At 59.0% G+C, this 22,834-nt stretch overlaps 2 protein-coding genes across 4 annotated transcripts; one reads left to right on the top strand and one right to left on the bottom strand.

Annotated features, from left to right (window-relative positions):
* Positions 1-2,760: 2,760 nt before the first annotated feature.
* PHOX2A (paired like homeobox 2A) lies at positions 2,761-7,435 on the top strand. Its single transcript, XM_059391184.1, has 3 exons — positions 2,761-3,198; positions 5,386-5,573; positions 6,533-7,435. Exons 1-3 carry the CDS (start codon positions 2,982-2,984, stop codon positions 6,980-6,982), a joined length of 855 nt encoding a protein of 284 aa, XP_059247167.1. The 5' UTR covers positions 2,761-2,981; the 3' UTR covers positions 6,983-7,435.
* Positions 7,436-7,604: 169 nt separating this feature from the next.
* Positions 7,605-22,204, bottom strand: INPPL1 (inositol polyphosphate phosphatase like 1). Of its 3 annotated transcripts, none has more exons than XM_059410064.1 (29): positions 22,094-22,203; positions 20,825-21,233; positions 18,042-18,105; positions 17,800-17,950; positions 17,458-17,578; positions 17,067-17,207; positions 16,737-16,830; positions 16,541-16,630; positions 16,272-16,370; positions 16,012-16,162; positions 15,818-15,924; positions 15,412-15,514; positions 15,125-15,321; positions 14,693-14,810; positions 14,314-14,410; positions 13,914-14,052; positions 13,695-13,794; positions 13,510-13,598; positions 13,136-13,217; positions 12,924-13,013; positions 12,267-12,380; positions 12,041-12,129; positions 11,516-11,603; positions 11,266-11,421; positions 10,970-11,048; positions 10,736-10,876; positions 8,970-9,642; positions 8,587-8,720; positions 7,605-8,482 (listed from the first exon to the last, which is right to left on the bottom strand). In XM_059410064.1, the coding sequence occupies exons 2-29, from the start codon at positions 21,019-21,021 to the stop codon at positions 8,392-8,394; spliced, it is 3,795 nt and encodes a 1,264-aa protein (XP_059266047.1). In that variant the 5' UTR covers positions 21,022-21,233; positions 22,094-22,203; the 3' UTR covers positions 7,605-8,391. The 3 variants fall into 3 exon arrangements, with proteins under 3 accessions (XP_059266047.1, XP_059266055.1, XP_059266058.1); XM_059410072.1 differs by lacking the exon at positions 22,094-22,203 and adding an exon at positions 21,951-22,035; XM_059410075.1 differs by lacking the exons at positions 7,605-8,482; positions 8,587-8,720 and having other exon boundaries at positions 9,554-9,642; positions 11,312-11,421; positions 22,094-22,204.
* Positions 22,205-22,834: the final 630 nt, after the last annotated feature.

Here is a 22,834-nt window from a genome sequence, read left to right as displayed (position 1 = left end):
GAATTTTTTGGTTTAATGACGAAACCGTAGAAATAAGAGGGATGGATCATGGTCTCAGAGACCGCTGGAACCAAGGCCTCTTTGCCTCCCCTCATATCTCTGCTTGGCCCTGACTACAAGCTTCATTTGCTCCTTTCCTTCAGTTTTATCACTGGAGAAGGGATAAGGCCCCCAACAAATTCCTTAGATGAAGGAGGACTTTTTTCCACCCAGAAGGTTGGCTCAGAGGAAGGAAGTTTCCTATCCCTGGGGAATGAGGGAATGAAGATGGGAGGATGATCCCTTTCCAGGGAGTGGAGAGTAGGAATGAGAGGATGAGGATTCCGTCCCCAGAAACAAGGGCAGGTATTCCCCAGCACCCGGCTTAGCTTTCATTAACTCAACAAGCAAATGTGGGAAGACCTGTGGTGTGTAGAAGGAAGGACTAGACACTGTGGTGGGGCTGGGAAGTAACAAGGCTGTCCTGAAACCTTGCACTTTTTTGCAAATGTCGGTGACCAGGGTCACCAGAAGAGAGGGAGGTATTATTATTATGGGACCCTCAACAGAGTCTAGGGGCATAAGGGAAGGCTTCCAGAAAGCAATAAAGTCCATGTTGAGACCAGGTGGGTAAACAAGAGTCATCCAGGTTTGGGGGTTTGAGGGAGGTAGGGGGGCAGTGGAGTGGGGTGGGGAGTGGAATGAACATTCCAGCCAGAAAGGACAGGACTACAAGACCAATCAATGTGTGAGGGCTTCAAAGAAAGCCACAGTGAGGGGGAGGGGGAGGCAGGCCAGAGCACTGGCACAAGAGGACATTGTGACCAGAATGAGGGCTGGGATTTGATCCTGAGGACAATGGAGAGCCATAACAGTTCTGAGGAGAGCACTTCCGAGTTCTCGATTCTGAGATCCCTTTTTGGGCTCCCTGCAGACAATGTGTCAAAGGCAAGAGGTACACTTCACACACCCGTGGGGAGAATTTTTGAAGCAGTTTTGCTGCCAGTTTTAGAAGTCTATACCTAAAAAGTAATGAGAAAAAACACTTCAAAGAACCCCCCTGGCATGGAGTAGTTACAGAAGATGGGGATAGGTGATTCCTGTGTGAAGAAAAGAGCTAGTGGCCCTTGAAGTGGATGACCTGAGGGTGGGCATGTTCCCTATAGTGGGGAATTGGGGAAGGGTATTCCCAGAGACCTTCTCTCATCCTGCAGAGGCTTTGGTAGTAAGGGGCCACCCTCCCCTGGCTTCTGGGTCTTCACTCTCCCATCTGTAGGACCTACCAAGATTTGGGTGGAGGAAGCTGGGGACTGGATGGGAGAGCTGTCCAATCCACCTCAGGTGAGCTGCAAGGGCAGAAACTTCTCTTTTCTGTTCTAGAAAGGATCCTGTGTTGGTTTTCTCACCATGTGAAGGCCAGAGGCTGAATCTGCTGAGGGTCAGGCCTCAGCAGACCTGTGGCCAGGTCCAGATTGAGGCTAGGTAGTTTTCCTGGTGAAGAAAAAGAGAGGTGCTGGGGTAGTGAGGCTGAAAGAGAGTGTGGAGGTCACTTGGTTCCTCCCGATCTTCTGATCCTGACATTCATCACATACACACACTCTGTGCCAAGGGTGCTGGGGACCAAATAAAGGGTCACACTGGGGGATGGTGGGCAGGGAGACAAAGCTGGGGAACTGGGGGAGGGGAGAGGCAGGCTGGGCCCTGAAGGTGTGGGCAGTGTTGTGTGGCCAAGTCAGGACAGAAGGATCTGGGCTGCAGAGACCCTCCCCCTCAGCAGCCTGGCCTGGTCTCCACCACAATCCTACCGCCCCCCTGGGCACTCCCACTGTGGGGCTCAGCTCTCCAAAGGCTTTTTCTCTCAGCTCTGTTCCTCCTCCGTCTGTCCCTGTCCTTGTCACTCTGAGACCGCCTCTGTGTATGTGTATGTGTATGTGTATGTGTCCGTGTATGTGTCTCCTTGTCCCTGCCCTGTTTTGTCTCACCTCTTTCCTGATCTCCATCTCAATCCTTGTTTCGATCCCTGTCTCACCCCCGGGCCTTTTTGGTCTCTACGCCTGCCTCACTCTCTTTCTCCATTCTCTGCTCTGTCTCTTTCTTATCCTTGTTTCCTCTGTCTCTGCCTTGTCCCCATCTCCATCCCTGTTTTTCTCTTGCACGCGCTTCAGCTTTGTCTCCATCTCTGTAGAGATCATTGCCCCTGTCTCCAATCTCTCTCTCCTCCATGTCTCATCCTTGTCTTCATCTGTGTACCTGTATCTTTCTTGTCTCTTTCTCCACCACTGTTTCTGTCCCTTTCTCTCCCTGTGTCCTCGCTTCATCCGCGTCCCCATCCCAGGCTCCGTCTCTTCCTTGTCCATGTCTCCATCCCCCTCCTGAACCGCCTCCGTGGTCCCCGGCGGGAAGGGACCTCGCTGGGGGCGGGACCGAGGGGCTGGATCAGAATAACTCGGTTATCTGGACGAATTGAATTAACTTCTTCACCGGAGCGCCGCCAGGCCTGTCTCCCCTCCCTTCTGCGGGGCCGCAGGTGGGGAGGCCGAGGGAAGGGGTTGGGACCCTCCAGCCTGGCACTGTGCGCGTACAGAGCGAAGGTCTGGTAGGGATTGGGGCGGGATGGGGACTCTAGGCAAGGGGCCCAACACTGCCCCGCCCTGCACCTCGGGAGCCCAAGGAGGGTGGCGGGGACCCTTTGGAGTGGGGGTCTGGGGTAGCTGGGGGTGGGGCCTGGGCCGCTCAGGCCCCGCCCCTCGGAGCTTGCCCGCCCCGCCCCCTCCGCGGGGTCCTGAGCGTTAAAAGGCGCGCTGGCCCGGCCGGGCTGCACTTGCTTTGCACCCGGGTGAAGTGCTGCCGCGACGGGGCGGGCGGACTCGCGGGCGCTCAGAGCCGGCCTCGGGTCCTCGGCGCTAGGCGCTCGAACCCTCATCCCGACCCCCATCCGGCCGGGGACCCCGACCCCGACCCGACCCGGCCCGGCCCGGACCCCGACCCCGACCCCCGGGCCGATGGACTACTCCTACCTCAATTCGTACGACTCGTGCGTGGCGGCCATGGAGGCGTCCGCCTACGGCGACTTCGGCGCCTGCAGCCAGCCCGGCGGCTTCCAATACAGCCCCCTGCGACCCGCCTTTCCCGCGGCTGGTCCGCCCTGCCCCGCGCTCGGCTCCTCCAACTGCGCGCTCGGCGCTCTACGGGACCACCAGCCCGCGCCTTACTCGGCAGGTGAGCCCAGACCCGGCCCAATCCTCCCTCCAAATCCTGCGGAAACCCCAGCCCCTACCCTATTTGGCAAGTGATTGCGACTCTCCCCCACAGCCGCCACCATCCTTGCCCTCCAACACCCGCGGGATCCTCAGCCTCCCTGTAAGACGGGCTTCCTGTAGGCAGAGTTGAGCCCCACCCTCTCATCCTTCCCCTTCTTGTGCTTTTAGGGTCAGGGAAATAGATCCCTGGCCCAGCCCCAGGCCACTCACCAGGTCCTCCCCTCCCCACCTGCAAAAACTGACCACCAAACCTCTCCATCCCATATCCCTGGAAGATGCCCCCGGCTCAGTCCAATCAGATCCCCATCCTTATCCCCACCCCACTTCATTTCTGACCCCCAGCAAGGGCTCCTGCAGCAGCTGAGCTGCCCAGATGGAAGCCTTCCTAGAGCCCCAGCACCATCAAGCCCCTCCTGCCCGGTTTGGACCCATCCTGCCTGTGCTCAGACCCTCTTGCACCAATGAAAACCCCTCCCTTGCTGGAAGAAAAGAGTGTCCAGGTCACTAAGCCACTTTCATTCTCCCTTTCCCCCTGGAGACTCTCCCAGCTAGAGTCCTGCAGAACCCAGAATGAGCTCCCAACACCTCCAAGCCTCTCGATCCAAGTCCCAGTCTGAACCCTCAAACTCATGGACCCTCTCAGCCATCCCTATCTCGGACCCTCTCAACCATCCCCATCTCTCCGGTTAAAGTCCCGGCTGCCCCACCCAATCTCCTTATCTCCTTCCTTCCTGGGAAGACCACTGGGACCCAAACAGAATATTGGGGCCTGAGGGGGTGGGAAGGGATGGTGAGATAAGGACCTGGATTTAGAGAAATGAGAACGAGCAAGATGGAGCCAAAAACTGAAACAAGGATGGGGAGATTGGGTACTCTTGGCCAGATGAGGATGGGGATTGGGGAGGTAGGGTGAGGAAATGAGGATATGGGTCCCCCAGAGATGGAGTTCTGAGATGGGGAGATAGGTGTGAGCAAAGATGGGAAGACTGGGGGCCCTGGGAGAAATGGGGACCCAGGGTTGGGGAGATGGAGACAAGAACTAGGTGATGGGGACAGGAAATATGGGAGATGGGGACTAAAGAAGATGAGCAACAGACATGAGGAAGATGGGGCTAGGAATGGAGTGTTGGAGACAAGGATTAGGGGGAGATAGAGAACTAAGGCTGTAGGACAAAGATGAAGAATACTGGGGGCTCCTGAAGAATATGGAGACCTAAGCAGGGGTTGGTGAGAGGAATGAGGAGATACTGTCCGAAACACTGTCTGTGGGGCAGGGTGACTTGGATGGGGTAAAAGAGAACACGGATGGGACAAGAATGAGGGAGAGTGGTAGGGCTGGCTGTGGGGGAGTTGCATCACAGAGAGAGGTGCCTGGGAGGAAGAAGAAGGGCAAAGAGAAGGCGAAGGAACCTGGGTGGGGGAAAAATAAGGACCCTTTTCAACGGGCACAAAGAAAAGAATGGTCTGAAAGGAGAAAGCTGAAGAGAGATGTGGATGGAGAAAGATAAGGAAGAGGAGAGGACACATGAAGAAGAATGGGATGAATGGAAGAAGTTCTCCAGAAGAATGGAGGAAATGAGGCCTGGAAGGAGAGAGATGGCAGGGTAGATGGGGCCAAGTCCCTGCATGACAGAAAGTATGAGGCAGGGCTCACAGTGGGTCCAGGCCAGGGAGTTTCAGTCACCCAGCCTCCGCCCACAGCTGGTTAAGGGGAAGACTCGGGATGCTGATGAGACCTGGCAACCAAGGCTAGGGTGGACAGACCAGGACCTGAAACCAAGTGGGCAGACTGACCAAGGTAGAAGCACACCAAAGGGGAAGTCAGAGGAGCAGGTGGACTGGAGGGAGTGAGGAAACATGGGGAGGAGTCTTGACCTGAGGATCACATCCTGATTCCCTTGCTGCTGCTCTTGGGCCCCAGGTCTCCCTGCGCCCTGTCCCCCTTCACTCCTGCCGGCTCCACTGAGCAATAGGGAAGATGCTCAATTAGGGGCTGAGGGGAGGAAGCGGGGACTGAGGGGAGGAAGCCGAGGGGCCGGCTCAGGGGCGGGAGACCGCGAGCGATCTCAGGGCAGGACACTGCGGGCTGAGCTCGGGCCCTCACGCCCCCACCCTCGTTGCTACCCCCTCCTGCACACACCCCTAGTGCCCTACAAGTTCTTCCCGGAGCCGTCGGGCCTGCACGAGAAGCGCAAGCAGCGGCGCATCCGCACCACGTTCACCAGCGCGCAGCTCAAGGAGCTGGAGCGCGTCTTCGCAGAGACTCACTACCCCGACATTTACACGCGCGAGGAGCTGGCGCTCAAGATCGACCTCACTGAGGCTCGCGTGCAGGTGCGTGTTTGCGTGTGTGTGGGAGTGTGCGCGTGGAGGAAGGTGGGAGGCTAGTGCCTGACACTTGGGGGCCACTGGACAAAGGGGCCTCGCTCAGGTGACAGGCAGGTGCAGCCTGGAGGCGGAGACCTGGGACCAGGGGCCAGCGTGCAGTCTGGGGGTGGTTGGGCAGGAAAGGATGGACAGCTGTGGGAGGGGATGGGGCCAAGACTTGGTAGACCTGAGGTCCTCGGGAGACCCTGGAGGAAAACTGAGTTCTTCAGCCCCACGATTTCCCATGGGTCTCCTTAGTAGGGCCAGGCATGTAGGGGAAGGCTTGGGAAGCGTGGAAAGAGGCCGAGTGGGTAGTAGAGTGGGAGCCCCAGGCGGCCTCTGTGCCAAGCGAGGCAGACGAATCCGGGAAAGCCAGTGAGTGCTACCATGTCCCCTCCCCAGCTCTGCAGCTGTGAAATCTCTGAATCAGGAAACACAGGGCTCTGGGCCGACTCCGGTCTCAGGAGGACCCGCCCAGGTGGACTCTGTTGTCTGTCTTACAAATCCAAGTACAGATGTTCAGCTGGTCGCCTTTACTGGAGACCCTGAACAAAAGATTTCCCCCTCGTGCCCAAAACCCGTTCTCCACCGCTGTGGGACACTCCTGGTGCAAACTCCTGGAAGGAAGGAATTGGGGGCAGGGCTTTGAGTGATGAGGGAGCAAAGGCAGAGTCCCCTCTAGGATACCCAAGAACACTGGAAGCAGCAGGGTGCGGGTGCGCGGGTGAGCAGATCCCAAGGGGAAGACCTGGAGGAAGAGGCAGGTGGAGGAGAAGAGATGAGCGGAGAGGTGAGGGGGGCCACGAACCAAGTGGTGGAGGGCCGAGGGGCCGACGCTCGCTGTAATAATCCTGATCCGGCCCCTTCCGGACTGAGGGTTCACCCGCGTCTTGCGGCCTCGGCCTGACCGGCCCCTGTGCCCGCAGGTCTGGTTCCAGAACCGCCGGGCCAAGTTCCGCAAACAGGAGCGTGCGGCCAGCGCCAAGGGTGCGGCGGGCACGGCGGGCGCCAAAAAGGGCGAGGCGCGCTGTTCGTCCGAGGACGACGACTCCAAGGAGTCCACGTGCAGCCCCACGCCCGACAGCACCGCGTCGCTGCCGCCGCCGCCCGCCCCCGGCCTGGCCAGCCCGCGTCTGAGCCCCAGCCCGCTGCCTGCTGCCCTGGGCTCCGGGCCCGGCCCTGGCCCCGGGCCACAGCCGCTCAAGGGTCCATTGTGGGCCGGCGTTGCGGGCGGCGGGGGCGGGGGCCCGGGCGCAGGCGCAGCGGAGCTGCTTAAGGCCTGGCAGCCTACCGAGCCCGGGCCCGGGCCCTTCTCCGGGGTTCTGTCCTCCTTCCACCGGAAGCCTGGCCCAGCCCTGAAGACCAATCTCTTCTAGCCTCCGGACTCTGGAGGCTCCGGGCCTGCCCCGGAGAGAGCCCCTGCCCCTCCAGGACCTGACAGAGTCCCTCCCCATATGAGCGCCCGCCTGGAAGTGCCCAGCTGTCCCCATCCCCTACCGTGTCTGACCCCTAGGTGTGTGCCCTCCCCAGCTCTGGAGACCAAGTCAGGGTCTCTCGTCCTCACCTTCCCCACCCAGCAGAATAGGGTGCTTTTCACTGGGATTCCCCCACCCCCACCCCTATCCCTTCCAGCTTGGCTTTCTTTGGAAACGGGATCAAATAACTGTGCTGAGGGTCCTCAAGTAGAGTAACAGCCTGGCTCCCTCCCCTGGCTCTGCAGCCGGCTGGGTCACTCCTCACCTTAGCGACCAGCCTGCTGCCCCAGCCCCCTGGTCCACCCGCACTAATCGTGGTTGGGATAATAAGCTGCCAGAAGGGTCCCACTGCCAATTCATCCCCTCCCATTCCCAACCAGTCTGGCGCAGAGGTAGGCCTGTTTAGAGCAGGGGGACTGGCTGCCGGGCATCAGGACAGAGGGGTTTCCTCCCCCACCCCCTTTTTTTGGTTGTGTTGTTCTTTTCCTTTGAAAAACTTGTAATTTATTGAGGTGAGTTTGGCTCAATCCAAATAAAACTTAATTTATTGAAGACATCATGCTGGCAACCCTTCTGAGTACCCAGGATGGGGATAGGCTGTGTACAGGAGTCCCACCCTCTTGCAACCAGCAAGGAACCCACTGTAGCCCCACATCCACAACTCAAGGTGGTATAGACCAGGAGACAGTGAGAACTAAGCAAACTAGCACTTTATGGCCCAGATTCTTCTCCCCACCCCCAACCAGCCCCAATAATATTAAAGTGCCCGCCCTCCCAAAACCCACACAGAAAAGCTTAAATAAACCCCAGCCCAGTCCTTGGGCTATTCCTTCATTTCCGGACAGACACCCCCAGAGCGAGGGATGGGGGGTAGGGGAGGGGTGGGGGGGTTGGGAGAGGTTCTGGCTGAGCTCCTCCCCCCGTGGTTCAGGCCAGGTGGAGGGCAGCAGAAACAGTGGTGAAAGTGAGGGCCCAGGCATACCAAAATGGACTGTAACGGGCACCCCTGGGACTGGGAGAAGGAGTCCAGAAAGGGAGGTCAGCACCCGAATAACCCAAGTCCTTGGTAATCAAATAACCCAAGTCCTTGGTAATCGGGGTGACTGACCTCTGGAGACCTGGGGCAGGTGAAGGGCAGAATGTCCTAATTAGGGCATTCCAAATGATTGGGCAGTGGGGAACGCAGATCCCCAATAAATAGGCAGAGAGGTACTGCCCCACCCCTCCTAACTTTTCAACTTCAGGGCTGTGGCTGGACCTTAGTGGAGGGGTAGGGGTGCCGAGTTTGCAGGCTCGCAATGCCACTGCTATCACTTGCTGAGCTGCAGGGTGTCCAAAAGGAGGCGCTTGTGAGCCGGGTCCTGCACCCCAGCCTCCTCCAGGTCCTCCTCGGTGATGTCGCTGTGGGGGTAAGAGAAGCTGGGAGATGGGCAAAGTGCTCTAGAGGGCCCGTAGCTCCGCCCCGGGGCCAGCCCCACCCCATCCACTTCCAGCCCCGCCCCCACCTGAGAAACTCCAGGTCGTCCCAGCCATTGTGCACCAGGCCCTCTTCATAGCGCTCCAAACCGATGGCCCGCAGCCAGGCGCCCATGCCTGCCTCGCCCAGTCCGCCGGCCCGCCCGCCCTGCGGGCATGGAGCCTGAGAGAATAGGACGTATCAGGGGGAATACCGAGGGTACCTACTGCAGAGAAGCCCCGCAGACAGCCACATTCTACTACATGCTTCAGGGGAAGAGCCAAGGACTGGGGCTTATTTATGTGTCCCCCCCAGCTGAGGGCAAAAGGGACACCACTGAATGGTGCTGAATGGTGAAGTAAAAGGACACCACTGTCCATGGGCAAGCACAAACCTCAGGTACACACAGACAGCCACCCCTGGTCCACACACCTCCTCCGCCAGGTCTTCCTGGATGCTCTCTCGGATGCGAGGTGGAGGGAAGCTGAGAGGCCGGCCATAGTCTGAGGGCAGTCCCCGGGGCGGCTGCAGCTCCAGGGGGCCTGGCAGAAGCACTGAGCGGCCAGGCCCAGCAGGAGCATAGTCCACCTCACTCAGCGTCTTGGCCATCTGCAGCACGGAGCAGGAGCGATCGTCCCCACTGGCTACCTCCCCCAGGAAAGTGCTGGTAGGTGAGGGGCCTGGGGGCAGTGGGGGTCTTGGATGGGCCTTGGGAGGTGGTGGGCCACGGGCCTCACCCCCGCTGCGGCCCCGGACCACTGGCCCTGGCAGAGGATCCAGGCTGGGGGGCAGGAAGATGGCCGAGTCTGGCAGTGGTGGGGGTGGAAAGTCTGGAGGGGGCAGTGTGCCCCCAGACTCCTCATCTGATGAGCTCCCCTCTCCCACACGGGGGGGCCGGTGGCGCCCAAGCTGTGGAGCAGGCACTGTGATGGCCACTTTGTTCTTGGTGGCCGATGGGACAGGGGCCCTGGCCGGCGAGGGTGGCTCCGGGGGCAGCAGCTGGTGGGGGACCCCTTCAAGGACGTAGTAGGCAGGGTTATTGAAGCTGTTCTTGGGTGGGGGGGCTGCCACCCCTTCCGGCTCTGGAGCCCCCTCTGCCTTCAACCTGGGTTTGGGAGCAGGATAATGAAGTCAGGACCCAGATACCAAAGTGAAGGCAATGTGTGCCGCGGAGAGAGAACTGGACTAGGAGTCAGGACTGTGGGGCCCGGTTCTTAGAACTGCGTGTGACCTTGAACACATCACTTTCCTGTGCTGGCCCTTGGTGTCTTCACCTCTAAAATCCAGGAGACACGATCTTTGAATAGATAATCCCTGAACTTCCTTGCCTGACTCGCTAAGATTCTCAGATCTTTCGTGACTTCGTGAAACCTGAGTTTAAAATCAGGGAAAACAGGTGTGGGAGGCAGGGCAATAAATACTTTAATGCGAATGACCGGCCAGATCTTGAAAGCCTCTGGAGGCACCTAAGGCCAATCTACGGAGGAGTCTCACCCAGGCATTCAGGTTCGTTTTACTCAAGCCTGAAGATAAAACCAAGGTGACTGGTAACAGGTAAAGGTGAGTGAAAAAGCACCGAACCGCAGCTAGGAGCTTTTATTGAAGTTCAAGCGACACTCGGATATAATTGGAAAGTAAGCCTCACTTTCCCCAAGTTTGATCCACAGAATGCTAGTTCCCCAGGGTATTAATAGTTACTGTGTGGAAAAGAAGTTTCCTGGCCCATTAAGTTTGGGAAACTATATTCAACAGAGTTGAAAAAGGGTTTCCTTCCTGTCCACATGCTCAGAGCTTTTGCGAATACTAATGTGCACTGGGACTGTCTAAGAAAAGAATCCAGCCAGAACCATTTCCCAAACTCATTTGACCACAAACGCATTTCCAGTGGGGCACCTTGTAGGACAGCGTTCCATAGAATGCACCGACGGAAAACCCATGCTGAGGCCAAACAGAAAGTTCAAGCTAAATCTGTTTATGTGGAGGGAACTGTTGCAGAAAACACCTTCTAATTCTATTTTTTAAAGAATGACTCTGCTCCTATGGGCTCAGAGAGCCACACCTCAGGGAGGCCTGGCTGGCCACAGTGGCTGTAAGTGTAGGGGCATCAGATCACTCAGGCAACAAATGGTCCCCAGCCTGGCCCTGAGAGCCAAGCATAGCAACAGATGAAGTGGGGGGTAACGGGTTCCTTCTCTCACCTGGAGGTCAAGGGCTCCTCCCGGGGGGCAGCTCGAGGTGGGGCTGGGGGCCTCCCAGTTGGTGGGGGTTTCTCTGGTTCTTCAAATAACTTGGAAAGTGGGCAGGAGGCCTCTGAAGGGGCTGGCTTGCGGTTCCCTGACCTGCCAGGGGTGTACAGGGGTGAGATGAGTTCGAGGTTGACCCAAAGGCCCCAGGCACCCCTTCAAGGGACACCCAGCACAGTCCCAGCTCACCTGGGATCCTGGCTGCCTCGAGACACAGAAGGGACTTTGCTCTTTGCTCCTGCCTCATCCTTATCAATGCTGATCCACTCTGGGGGAGGAAGAGAAAGAAGACTCAGAGGGGACCTGGGGTCCTGGACTGTAGGCCGCTTCCAGCTACTCTCAGTGCAGGCCCACCTCCAGCCATGGCTGCATAACTTCCAGATATTCCAGGGGTTCTAACAAGTCCTGCCCACACCCCTGGTCCACCCCTCCTAGACGTGCCCACCCCATCTTATGCCCCATATCCCTCCCAATGGGGACCCCACCGTAGAGTCGCTCACGGGTGCCCAGGCGCTCTGTGGGCACCCGCACCTTCATGGAACCACGGATGTTGCCCGTCTCCTCGCCGCGGTGGGACAGGAAGGTCAGGAACTGCTGGGCTGTGCTGCCAATCATGGACTTGAGTGCCACCACACACTCCCCTGGAGGGAAGATGGGGCAGACCAGCAGATTGCCAAACCTTTCTGGAGCTCTGCTTGGCTTTCTGTGTCCCTTGGCACCCCTCCCTGCCCTCACCATAGGATTCGTAGCCATCCATGGACTTGACCGTGAGCAGGAGGTGCTGGTCCTGCAGGTACTCAATATCAGCCAGAATTGGCTTGAGCTGGGGAGCAGAGAGGCCCGGTGAGGAACAAAGCCTCAACCACCCCCTCCTTTTCCTGACACCACTCACTCCTACTCTCAGACTGGTCCATGCTTACTCTCACTTAAGATCCCAAATCCTTAACATAGAAGACATGGCCCCACATGGGCCTCTCATAACAATTAACAGCATTGTCATTCATTTTCTACATCCTCAGTGGCCAAGAGAGGATCTGACATTTAGCAAAGGCTCAAAAAGTATTTATGAATGGATGAATGAACCTGCAACTTGGTCCCACCCGCCCCCCCCAATAAAGCAAAGGCCTTCTCCCTTACTCATGCCCAGCCCCACCACACACACACACACACACACACTTGCACACGCATGAACCATATGCACTCGGCCCACCTCTCCCCATGCCCTCAACTTGTAGGCTCAGGCCCTGCCAAAAGCCTCACCGTGGGCAGCTGGCGTGAAGACCACTGCACCTTGAGAAAGTTGATGTTGTCACTGCTCTGGGCATCATTCTCAAAGCTCTTCTTGTACTCTGGGGAGAGGGTGGGGGATACCCAACTGAGTGCCACCACCTAGCTTCCTTTCCCCCTATGCAGGGGGCTGACCACTCTGGGCACCTTGGGCTCCCCATCCCTCCTGGCCACACCCGGCCCTGGGCCTGCCTCTGACCCTCCAGGCAGGTAGAGTAGAACTCAATGAAGAACTTGGTACGGCTAGCTGTCTTCACAATGGCCTCGATGCTCTCAAACTCAATGTAGGCCTGGTCCGAAGTCTTTGAGAGCCCTGAGGACCAAAGGGAGGCAGGGAGTCAGGAGGGCTGAGAGGGTGGCAGGAGGAACAGGACAGACACTGAGCCCTGGAACAGGAAATCAGGGGCCCTGGCAGGGGAGGAGGGACATCCAAGAGGGACCTCCCCAATCCCAAGCAACCAATGCAGAGACCCCAAAGTCCAGGCCCTGGACCAGGCAAACAGACAACCCAAGGATGAGAGACCATCTAACAAGGGGGTTAGGGGACCAGAATGCCTGCAGGGATTGCCGGCCAACAACCCCCCACACTACCAGGCACACTCAGGGGTACACACTTGGCTCCAACCAAATACCAGTATGTGTGTGTGCTTATATTCCCAGATATATACACACTCACAAGCACATACCTTTCACGGTACCCCAGGCACACACACAGTCTCACACAGCACTTATTCAGAAAGTCTTGCACATACGTGTAAACACCCAAACATGCACACACAGATACAGTCAAACCTCGGCACATCCCCAAGCCACCCCATGTCCCCCCCTTCCCCCCAAGCACATCCAGAACAGTCACCTTTCTTGGAGATGAACTGAGAGGTAACTCCAACCTCAAATGTCCCAAACACGGGGGAGTGGTCACTGGTGACGATGTCATCAGTGCAACCTGGGATAGGAATGGGAGCTCAGGGGCAAGCTCTTTACTCTCTGCTACCATATCCCAAAGCTAGGGCAGAATCAGGACTGACCACCCAGGACTGCCCATCACCCTGCCCCGGAGACTCTGACCGTAGGAATTGCAGATGATGTGGGTCTCAGGGTAGGACTTCCAGAGAATCCGGTCACACCACGAAGGCACATTGGTCCGGACCTGGGGCAGGGGATGTCAGCACGGTCAGGGCCAACAGCCGGGGCTGCCTCTCATGAGCCCTGCCACAGAGCTGAATGCTGGGAAGGCCCAGCACTCCCACCACTCCAGGCCCTGGTACCCGCCTCCCTTCCAGGGTCCTCACAACACCCAGGATCACCCACCCCCCAAGGCCTTAGAGGGGCCACTGAAGCTGGAGTAGTAACTGCCCAGACCTTGACCAGACACGCACTCTTGATTCACTGCAGCCCAGAGGGCTCTCCCAAGGGCCCCGCTGCCCGTTCCCTCCGCTCACCCCAGTTGGCTTCTGCTTGTGCCAGGCATACGTGTCTCGGGAGCCCCGCTCATAGCGGTAGGTGGGTGGAAAGGAGATCTCTTCCTCACCTAGGAAAGGCGGGGAACAAGTGGGGGTCAGGGCCCTGCAGACGCAGGGGTATCATAAAGGTCCCAGCCCTGGAGACCTGATCGGCCCACACTCACTGAATCGAAGGAAGACCTTGTGCTTCTCGCGTTCCAAGTTAAGCTGGTCCACCCTGAGCAGGGGCTCAAACTCTCTCCTGCTGATGTAGTTCAGGATCTCCTGCGGTGAAGACACAAAGGCGAATACTCCCTCTTGAGCCCGAACCAGAGCCAGAGGTGGAAGCCCCACTGGCCCCCAGCTCAGCTTCCCTCCCAGCCACCCAGCAACCCCGTTCGCACCTGGATATCCATGTCCAGGCGGTAGTTGAGGTCCCCAAACCAGAAGAGGTGAGTGAAACGTAGAGAGATGTCAAAGGCACTGAGCTGCCGGTCGCCCAGCGAGAGCAGCCGCAGGATGTCCAGGTAGTTCTGGTTCCGCCTATGGGGGTGTGGGGGCAGGGTCAGGAGACAGAAACAGGGTCAGAAGTCTCTGGCATCAGGGATGGGGTTTGGATCAGAGTCCCTGGGGACAGAGGAAAGAGCTGGGAACAAGATCGAAGTAGAGGAGTCGAGTCAGGACAAGGGAGAAGGTGGTCTCTGGGGACAGGGATGTAGGAGGGTAATGGACTAGGATATGGGAGAGGGTAGAAGGCTCAGGAATAGGGAGTGAGGGTAAAGACTTGGAAAGGTGTCCCCTCACCGGGCGGTTTTCTCATTTCCCGAGGTGAGGTGGCAATTCACAAAGCCAAATGAGGTGCCATTGAACATGAAGGAGACTCCCACAGCTCCCTTGTTTCCTGTCAGGGCAAGCAAGAGAGGAAGGCCTGCGTCACCTTTGGAAAGCTCCCAACTCTCCCCTCTGCCCCTCGAAGGGGTGGTGGGAGGATCCTCCCACTCCCACTTCCCCTGTCCCCCAGGCTATGAGGCAGGCAGGCCTCTCAATGCAACCCCCATCCCCAGGGGGCCACACAGGGCACACGCAGTCCACCTGGACAGCCCAAGTCTCCGCACGTGTGATCACAGCCCCTGGAGATCATAGCAGGAGGTGTGGACAGAGAGACCCTGCCCACCCTACTCACCCAGGGTGTTGGCAATGCCAGTCTTCACGCTAGACGTACTGACGTGGCTGATTCGGTTCTCGTGCTCTGGCTTGACCAGAACGGCTACCTTGATGTTCCACAGTGACTGCATAGCAATCTGGGTAAAGGGTTCAGGGTCACCCCTGTCCTAGACGGGGGCACTGTCCACGCTCCCCCACCACCCCTGCCTGTACTATAGACTGTACTGTTAGTCACAGGACAGAAAGGTCTGTTATCCTTTTTCCCTGAGGGGCCAGAGAGAAACAGTGCTATGTTCCCATAGCACGAAGGACTTGTTAGATCTCCTAAAGGATTTGTCCAGGGACCAGAGGGAAAGCCAGTCAAATAGTGCTCCCCAGGGTTGCCCATAAGGTCAAGCAGGATGGTCTGGGGGGGCCTACGGGGGAACTGGACAAGATGACCCCCCCTCACCGGGCGGTAATCCAGATCTGTGAGCTCCTTGAGGCCCCCGCGTAGCAGGTCCAGCCACTCGCGGTCACCCACTGAGTTTTCCTGGGTCCCAAAGACATAGATGTCATGGGGTATGGTCACTGTGACCTCATCCAGGGTCTTCCCCAGACCCTTCGATGTGAACCAAGACGTCACATTCTTTGGAGGTGGCACGCTTCCTGGAGGTGATGGCAGGGAGTGGGGGGGATCAGGCCTCTGCCCTGGGGCTGGTCTTCTCCCCCACCCCACAGCCCCAACCCGGGCCTGACCCATGTTCCAGGTGCCGATGAAGACAGAGATCATGTCAGGCTCATCTTGCTTGGAGTGTTTGTTCTTCATGAGCTGTAGTAGCTGGCAGAAGGCCTCCCGCTTCTGGGGGGACAACAGCCAGTGAGGAGAGGTCCCTGGTAGGTGGCAGGTCCCACGAGAAGAGGGTCATGCCTGTCTGGCCCAGGACTCAAGCCTATCACAGGTGCTCAATCCACATTCACTGAATGGACCTTTGACTCCACCCTCAGGCCACCCATTCTCAACAAAGATGCTCTCTGCCCTGTCAGACGCCCCCCACCACCACCCCTGCCAGGATGGGTGACCCACCTACATCACATGTCTCTTCTCTTCCCATCCCCCAGTGACCCCTGCAGCCCCTGGGGCCTCACCCAGCTTGCTGCTCACCCGGGCACTGACAAAGATGAAGTCCTTGCGCTGTGTCCGATCCTTCTCCTTCTCAAACACGACACCCAGCTTGTTCTGGACGCGCTGGGACTTAATGAGCTGGCGGACTAGGGAACGGAGGATGGTCTCACTGGCCCGGGCACAGAGGCTGGGAGGCTGCCCCACCCACCACCCCAGGTCAGGCCCTGGCTCACTGCGGTCATGTGTGAAGGTGGTCCAGTCCTCCTGCGAATCCCGCTGTCTCCGCAGCAGCACTAGCCGCCCGCCCTCCACATCCACGCTCAGCGTGAACTTCTGCGACTTCCCAATCTTGGTCAGGTCGCCCAGGGTCACGTCCAGCTTCACCTGCAGGTCATGAGGTGGGGGGCTGCTGAAAAGACCTTGGAGGGGGGATGCCCCCTTCACCTCCAACAGCCCTGTGCCCCACAAGGCCTCTCCCGATACCCCTCTGTACCTCAAAGGCCTGCACAGGGATGGTCTTGGCCTTACGTATGGATGGCTGCAGTGGAGCTGGTGGGGCCGTGGAGCTCATGTCCTGCAGGGCCTTCAGGGCCTGGAGCAGAGAAGGGCAGCCAAGGTCAGGGGACATGCAGAGAGCAGGGGCCATGAGGGAAACAGCAGACGGGATCAGGGCAAAACCACAGATTCAGGGCTGAGATCAGTTAGGCCAGTGCACACAGTCAGGGACTGGTAGTTCAGGTCAGAGGTCAGGAGTCAGGCTACCTTCTTCTGGATGCCTGACAGGAAGTCCTTTAACACTGACAGCTTCAGCACCAGGCTCTCGAGTTCTTGCTCCCCAGTCTGCGGCGGGTTCTGCACAGAGAAAGAATGAGGCTTGTACATGAGGCCAGCAAGCAAGAGGTCCTCCGCCCAGACCCAGATGTGAAGCCCTTCCTCACAGGCCTCCCCATACTCCCACCTGCTGCTGCAAAAGGCGGGTCACCATGGGAGAGCTCTGCTGGTCAAACACCTTGGATAGGATCTCCAGGCCCGACAGGACCTTGTCCACCTCACTAAGGGAGACAACTGGTCAGAAGTCGCCACCCCAACCAAGTATGGGGAAAGGGGGCTGAGTGTGTCGCTCCAGCCTCCACCACGAGGATACAAGGGTTCGGGTGAGGAAAAGTCAGGAAACAACAGCTGGATCCCTGTTCAGGGCCACAGATCAGAGGTCAGGACATTTGTGCAACCGGGGGGGAGGGGAGGACAAGTCAGAGGAAAGGCCGTGTGCTTGTTGCGGGAGGGGTACCTGTGCAGCCTCCGGCAGGAGGTGGCAAGGGTGCGGGTAAGGTGGGGCAGGTTGCTGGCTCCGCCTCGCACAGCCTCCAGGTCCAGTCCGTAGCTACCCTTCAGGTACTCGTGCGAAACAGTGCTCAGCCCATTGGGAGCACTTCAGGGAGGGGTTAAGAAGTCAGTGAAGAACCTACTGACTGCATCCCAGCACTCCAGCCTGATCCCCAGAGGAGATGGTGCTGGTAGTGATCCGAGCCCCATGGATCGGGGTGTCTGCCTCTCAGGCTGAGATGGGCTGAAGATCCCCAGGGGTGGAGTGGGGGCTCAGGTCTCTCCCCCTTTGATGAGGACACCACTCTCAGAGGAGAAAGGGGAGTCCTGCTCCATGTAGGAGGCTGTGGTCTTACCTCTCAGCAGCTGCAGTTGTGGGAGTCTCAGAAGCTGCTGGTGGGCTGCCAGGCCCCACAGAGGCAGACATACTGGTGGAGCCAGAACGCGGGGGCAGCGGGGGCTTCTCATCCTCGCCATCTGTGGACAGGAGTCAGTGGGCCTCCCTTCCTCAGGGAAGTATGGGGGGGATGCTGCAGCTCTCAGATACTTCCCTGGAAAGTGGGGTAAAGGGCCCTGGCATCATGGTTAGGAGCAGGGGACTTCGGGGGACACAGGTTGAGAAGACAGGAGGGGAAATAGCAGGTGGTGTCTAGGGAAGGGGCAGGGAAGGCATCTGCACACAGCAAAGCGGGCAGCACCTGAAACATCACGGTCATCAGGTGGGTCTGGTTCCCGCTCCCGTTCCACAGGCAGCAGCAGGGCACACACGAGGCCCTGATTGGGCTGGGCGTACAGGCCGATGAGCTCACCCAGGGTCTGGAAACGGCGCACGGGCACACCCTGCGAGGTCTGAGAACCAGCAAGAGTGGGAGAAGGGTCAGCCAGCTGATCCCAAGTCACAAGAGGGAATCAAGGTCGGGCTCAGGGTCCAGGCTCCTACCTGCACAGCCAGGAAGTCTTCTCCATCAGGTAGAATTCGATATGTATGCACGTGCTTCTGATACCTGATGGCAAAGCAAGGGTCAGAATCTGTCGCCCCCCCCCCTGGGTGGGGTCTGAGCCCCAAGGCATGCCTTCCTCTGGGTACTGGGCTCAGCCCTCAGCTCCCTCAGCTTGGTCTTCCTAAAACCCTTTGCTCAGGCTGCACAGGGTTAATGAGGAGGCCTGTCCAAGTCTATCCTGTTAATGCTGCCAACAAGAGCAGGAATGACCAGCCTCCCCCCTCCACTCCCCTCTCCGCGCCACCCCCAGCCACTTCGCCACCCAGACCTACATAGGCTCCACACCCACCACAGGGCCCGGGAAGCAACAGGCAGCTCCTTTGTGGCCTCCACAGCTGTCTAAACAGCCCCTTTGGGCTGTGGTACCAGCTCTGGCCCCCCGCCAGAGTACGAGTCCTCAGAAGCCTGGTTCACCTCTGTTTGCACACACAGGAGATGTGCTCACACACGTGTGTGCCTGTTTACGCTGGTGTCTGGCTCTGCTGGAGCTGGGGGTGGCGGGGGCCTTTTGGCTAGGAAGTATGCAGATATTCCAGCTTTCTCCCCGCTGCCCCAGATGCTAGGAAACTGGGGTGCCCCAAGGGGGCCCCCTATGGGAGACCCAGGACTCTAAGAGCCCCAAACTGAGGAGGGGCAAGAGGGGTGCTGACAGATGGCAGCAACAGCTGAGCAGGTGACAGCTGCTAGGCCTGGGCAGCGTGGGCCACACTCAGTGGGGAACGGAAGACTCCGTCTGCAGCCATACATCAGGTCAGCATGCTCAAGGGTGTCCCCTGGGGCCCATGTGTGTGCTGGGCACCAGAGAGGACCAAATGCCCATTTGAAGGGACCCTACACCTTGGCCACAGTCCATCCTCTCCACTCAACTAAGTCCCCTCCCGGAGCTCTTGTGGATGCTGATGGGCCCCCCGTTTTCTGCAGGTGTCTGTGTGGGTACTGCTTTATGGACTGTATTTATAAGAATAATAACATCCCATTAACTGAGCCATGCCTATAGGACACCCTACAGATGTGATCTCACTTAATCCTCCCTTTTGATACTGATATTCATGCCCTCCCCACTCTCCAGAGGAGGAAATAGGCTCAGAGAGGAAAAGCAATTTGACTACTGTCACAGAGTAAGTAAAAGGCAGAGCTGGGACTTAAAGCCACTGGCAGAGGCCAGTGCCTGTGAGAGCAGGGGTGTGTCCTGAAATGCCTCCCATGGACGTGTGGGTATGTACACAGGTAAGCAAGTATGTTTCTTATCACCTTCCCCCAGGTTTTTATCCCAATTCTGACTCCGCCCGCCCTGCACCCATCCCTGGGCTCTTGAGATTCAAGGAGTAGCCAAAGTCAGCTGGCAAAGCTGAAGCCCCCGACACAAAAAGACCCTCACTCCACCCATCTCCTCCCCTGGCAGTGGAGCCAGGACTCTCCCCTCCTGGGACAATAATGTTCCTCCCCAGACACAGGCCCAGCTGTCCCCCTCCTACTCAACAGCTGACCCAGCACCTGCCTCCCCCGCCCCATCGGGGGTATGCCCTGAGGGGGCTGGGACTCTAGGATATAGTCCTTTGGTAGTCTCTCCTGGGTGTCAGACTTGGGGCACAAGCTGAGACTCAGGGGACCCATACCTCTTCAAGCTTCTCGACCCCAGCAGTGCTCACATTCTGGCCTGCATTGTTCTGTGAAGCCTGTCCCATGCACTGTGAGATGCTGCGAAGCATCGCTACTGGCTTTCACCTACTTGATGCCAGCAGCACTACCCCAGTGTGACAACCAAAAATGTCTCCAAACACTGCCCAATGTCCCTGACGGGTAAAATCAACCCCGAATGAGAACTACTGACCTAGACCAATACACCCACAAAGAAGTGAAGAGAACAGAAGCATAAGGGATTTGGGAGGGTTCACAGGGCTCAGGGGGAATGTAATCAGGGCCTAAGGCCCACAGGAGTCCACACAGTATCAGACAATGGGGGACAGGAGACAGCTCAGGGAGAGGACTCCAAACCCACCAAACTCACCCAGAACCACTGATGGGTACAGGCACAGGACCAGACTCAGTCAGAGAGCTGCCAAGTCTAGCCCCACAACCAGCACTCATAGCTCAGGGCCAAGGTGGCCAGGATACCCAGGACCAGGGCACATGCCCATGCTCATTGATTTATGAAATAATGGCATGGCCCTATATAGCTTCGCTCCCCCCCCCACCTCTGCTTCTCAACACCACTCTGCCTCCACAGCCCCAGGCATCTACTCCCCAGTCCCAACCTCAGGCTTGGGGGCATAGAAAGGACCCCTAAGGAAGCTGTTGGGCATCCTCACACACCCATTGGTTTTTCTGGCCCTGCAACCTCTAATGACTACTACTCAGACACCCAATCCCTGTATAAACAGAACTACACACAACCCTGGAATGCACATCCACACATCCTCACCCGTCCCGCCCCTTTTGCCCGAAGGGTGCCTGAGAGGGTCTGCCAGGAACTCCTCAGATTTTCCCCCATTACAGCCACCCTGGCTAGCGGGACCCCACATACCCAGCCCTCCACGCCCCAGAAAGTGTCCCCAGACACTCAGCAGGAAGGAAGTGCCCCCTGCATCCTTCCTCAGCCCCGGCTTAAAGCCAAAGCCCCCACTGTTGGGGGCGCTGGCATCCCACTGTCCCAGGCCCTCCGCACACAGGCAAGGAACCTGGGGCCGCGCCCCCTCCCGCCGGGAGCCCCAGCCCTACTCACAGGACGCAGAGCGCGAAGGCTCCCGCCACGCTCTCGCTGTCTCGGACCAGGAAGCTGCCATCGCGGCCTGCCCGGGCCAGCAGCTCCTCGGCGGCAGCGCGGCTCAGGTCGCGGTGGTACCAGGCGGGGGCCGGGCTGCCCAGCGCGCACCCCGGCCCCGCACCCCCCGGGCCTGGCGCCCCGCATGCCGAGGCCATAGCGCGCGCAGGGCTCAGCGCCGCCGGCGCCCACCGCCCCGCGCCATCCGCCCCGGGAAGCTCGGGGCCGAGGCTGGGGCCGGGCCCGGGGCCAGAGTCTGACGATCCACGGACCGGACCAGGCCGGGGGTCGGAGTCTCCGCGCTCCGCCGCGCAGGCCGCCTCTTTCGCCGCACCGCCGCCGCCGCTGCCGCCTGCAGCGCCGGCCTCAACTTGAAGAGAAAGAAAAGTTTGTTCAGCGGCGGCGGGGGAGGGGCAGGAGCGCAGCGCAGAGCCGGGCGGCCGGCCCCCTCCCCCTCTGCTCGGCCCACGGCCCCACCGTCCCTACCCCCACTTTCTTCCCAGTGGGGATGATGGGCCCCGCGTTCGCGCCGGACGCGGGACCCCCCAAACCCACAATGATTCTGCCCCGCCATCACCACCTCTAGATCCAATCGTCACCCGCCCCACCACCAACAACGAAGGTCAAGTTCCCCCCAGCCTTCTCCTAGACATTTTGGGACCCCGAACCCCAGTCCAGAGAGTTAGTTCCCTCCAACAATCTCAACGATATGATCCCCAATTCCCATAAACGTCTAATTCCACCGCAGATCTTTTCCATTCACCTCCCTTGCAGCCTCAGAGTCGGTTCGAGTCTCAAAACCCGCGAGGTATCCAAGATGAACCTCTTCCCTATCCTTCCCGGTCCAGACTCTCAACTCCCATGAAACCCAGGCCCCTCTTAGACCCGAACCCCCAGACTCCACTGGGTCCAGCCCCTGACAAATCCCGCGGGGAGGAATCCCCTCCATAGAAACCTGATTTCTCACAAACCCTCAGACAAGGTCCAGTGTCCCCGAATCCCCACACACTGTCCCTGGCAGCCCCTCGCAGCCGGGGAAGAGCCCTTCCCCCCTCCCGGCCAAGTTCCCTGGCACCATCCCCCATACCCGCAGGCCCGGGCCTTAAGGGGTTCAGCAGCCCGAGATCAGGCGTCCCCCTCCGCCACTGCCCTTCTAGAAGAAAGTTCCCTCAAACCCCTGGGCTCCTGACTTCTCCCCAGAGCCGCAGCCGCCCGCGCGCAGACCCCCACCTCCTGGGCCGCTCCGATGCCCCCTTCCCGGGGGAAGCGGCCCTTGACTCTCAGCGGCCACTTAAGATGGCCATCCTCTGCCGCCGCACTCCCCCTCGCCTTCCGCCCCGCCCGCCGCTCCGCCCCCGCGGCTCTCCGCGGAGCCGAGGGTAGCACCCGCGCCTCGCCTTCTCCGACCCCGCGTCTTGATCCCGGGGCCGCTGACCCGCCGAGTGACCTCGGGCAAGTCACGGCACCCCTACGCGCCTCGTCTTCCCGCTCTGCAAAGTGGGAGCAATGTTATGAGGGCCGACTTAATGGGACCGTGCTTGTAAAGCTCTCGGCACAGGGCCTGGCATCCAGTAAACCTCCAGAACAGCGGCTATTTTTATTATTAATTAAGGAGTATCGAAGGTGACAGCTGTGTAAACTGTAAAGCGCGGCGCCAGAACGAACGGGTATTATTAGCACCCGCCCCCGCCCAAGCTACTCCCTCCAAGACGACAAACTTGCGCCTTTGTGGGCGGGACGCCGACCCGGGAGCTCCCCAGAGCCTGTAAGCTCGGACGCCCCCGGGCGCCCAGGGAGGGAGGGGTACCCGGTCGCCGGAAAGGGGGCGGACCCACAGAGGGTCTGGCCCGCCCCTTCCCCCCAAAAAAGACCTAGCCGGTGGCAGCGTCTCCCGGGAGTCCGCTTCCTGCCCCGCCCCTCCGCGCCTTGGCTCCTTAAAGGCGCAGGCTTCCAGCCCGGCTCCCGCCGCGG

The sequence above is a fragment of the Mustela nigripes genome, chromosome 1 (genome assembly GCF_022355385.1).
Source record: "Mustela nigripes isolate SB6536 chromosome 1, MUSNIG.SB6536, whole genome shotgun sequence".
Taxonomy (NCBI): Eukaryota; Metazoa; Chordata; class Mammalia; order Carnivora; family Mustelidae; genus Mustela; species Mustela nigripes.
The sequence above is the reverse complement of the archived record's forward strand: the minus strand, read 5'-3'. Positions and strand labels throughout refer to the sequence as shown.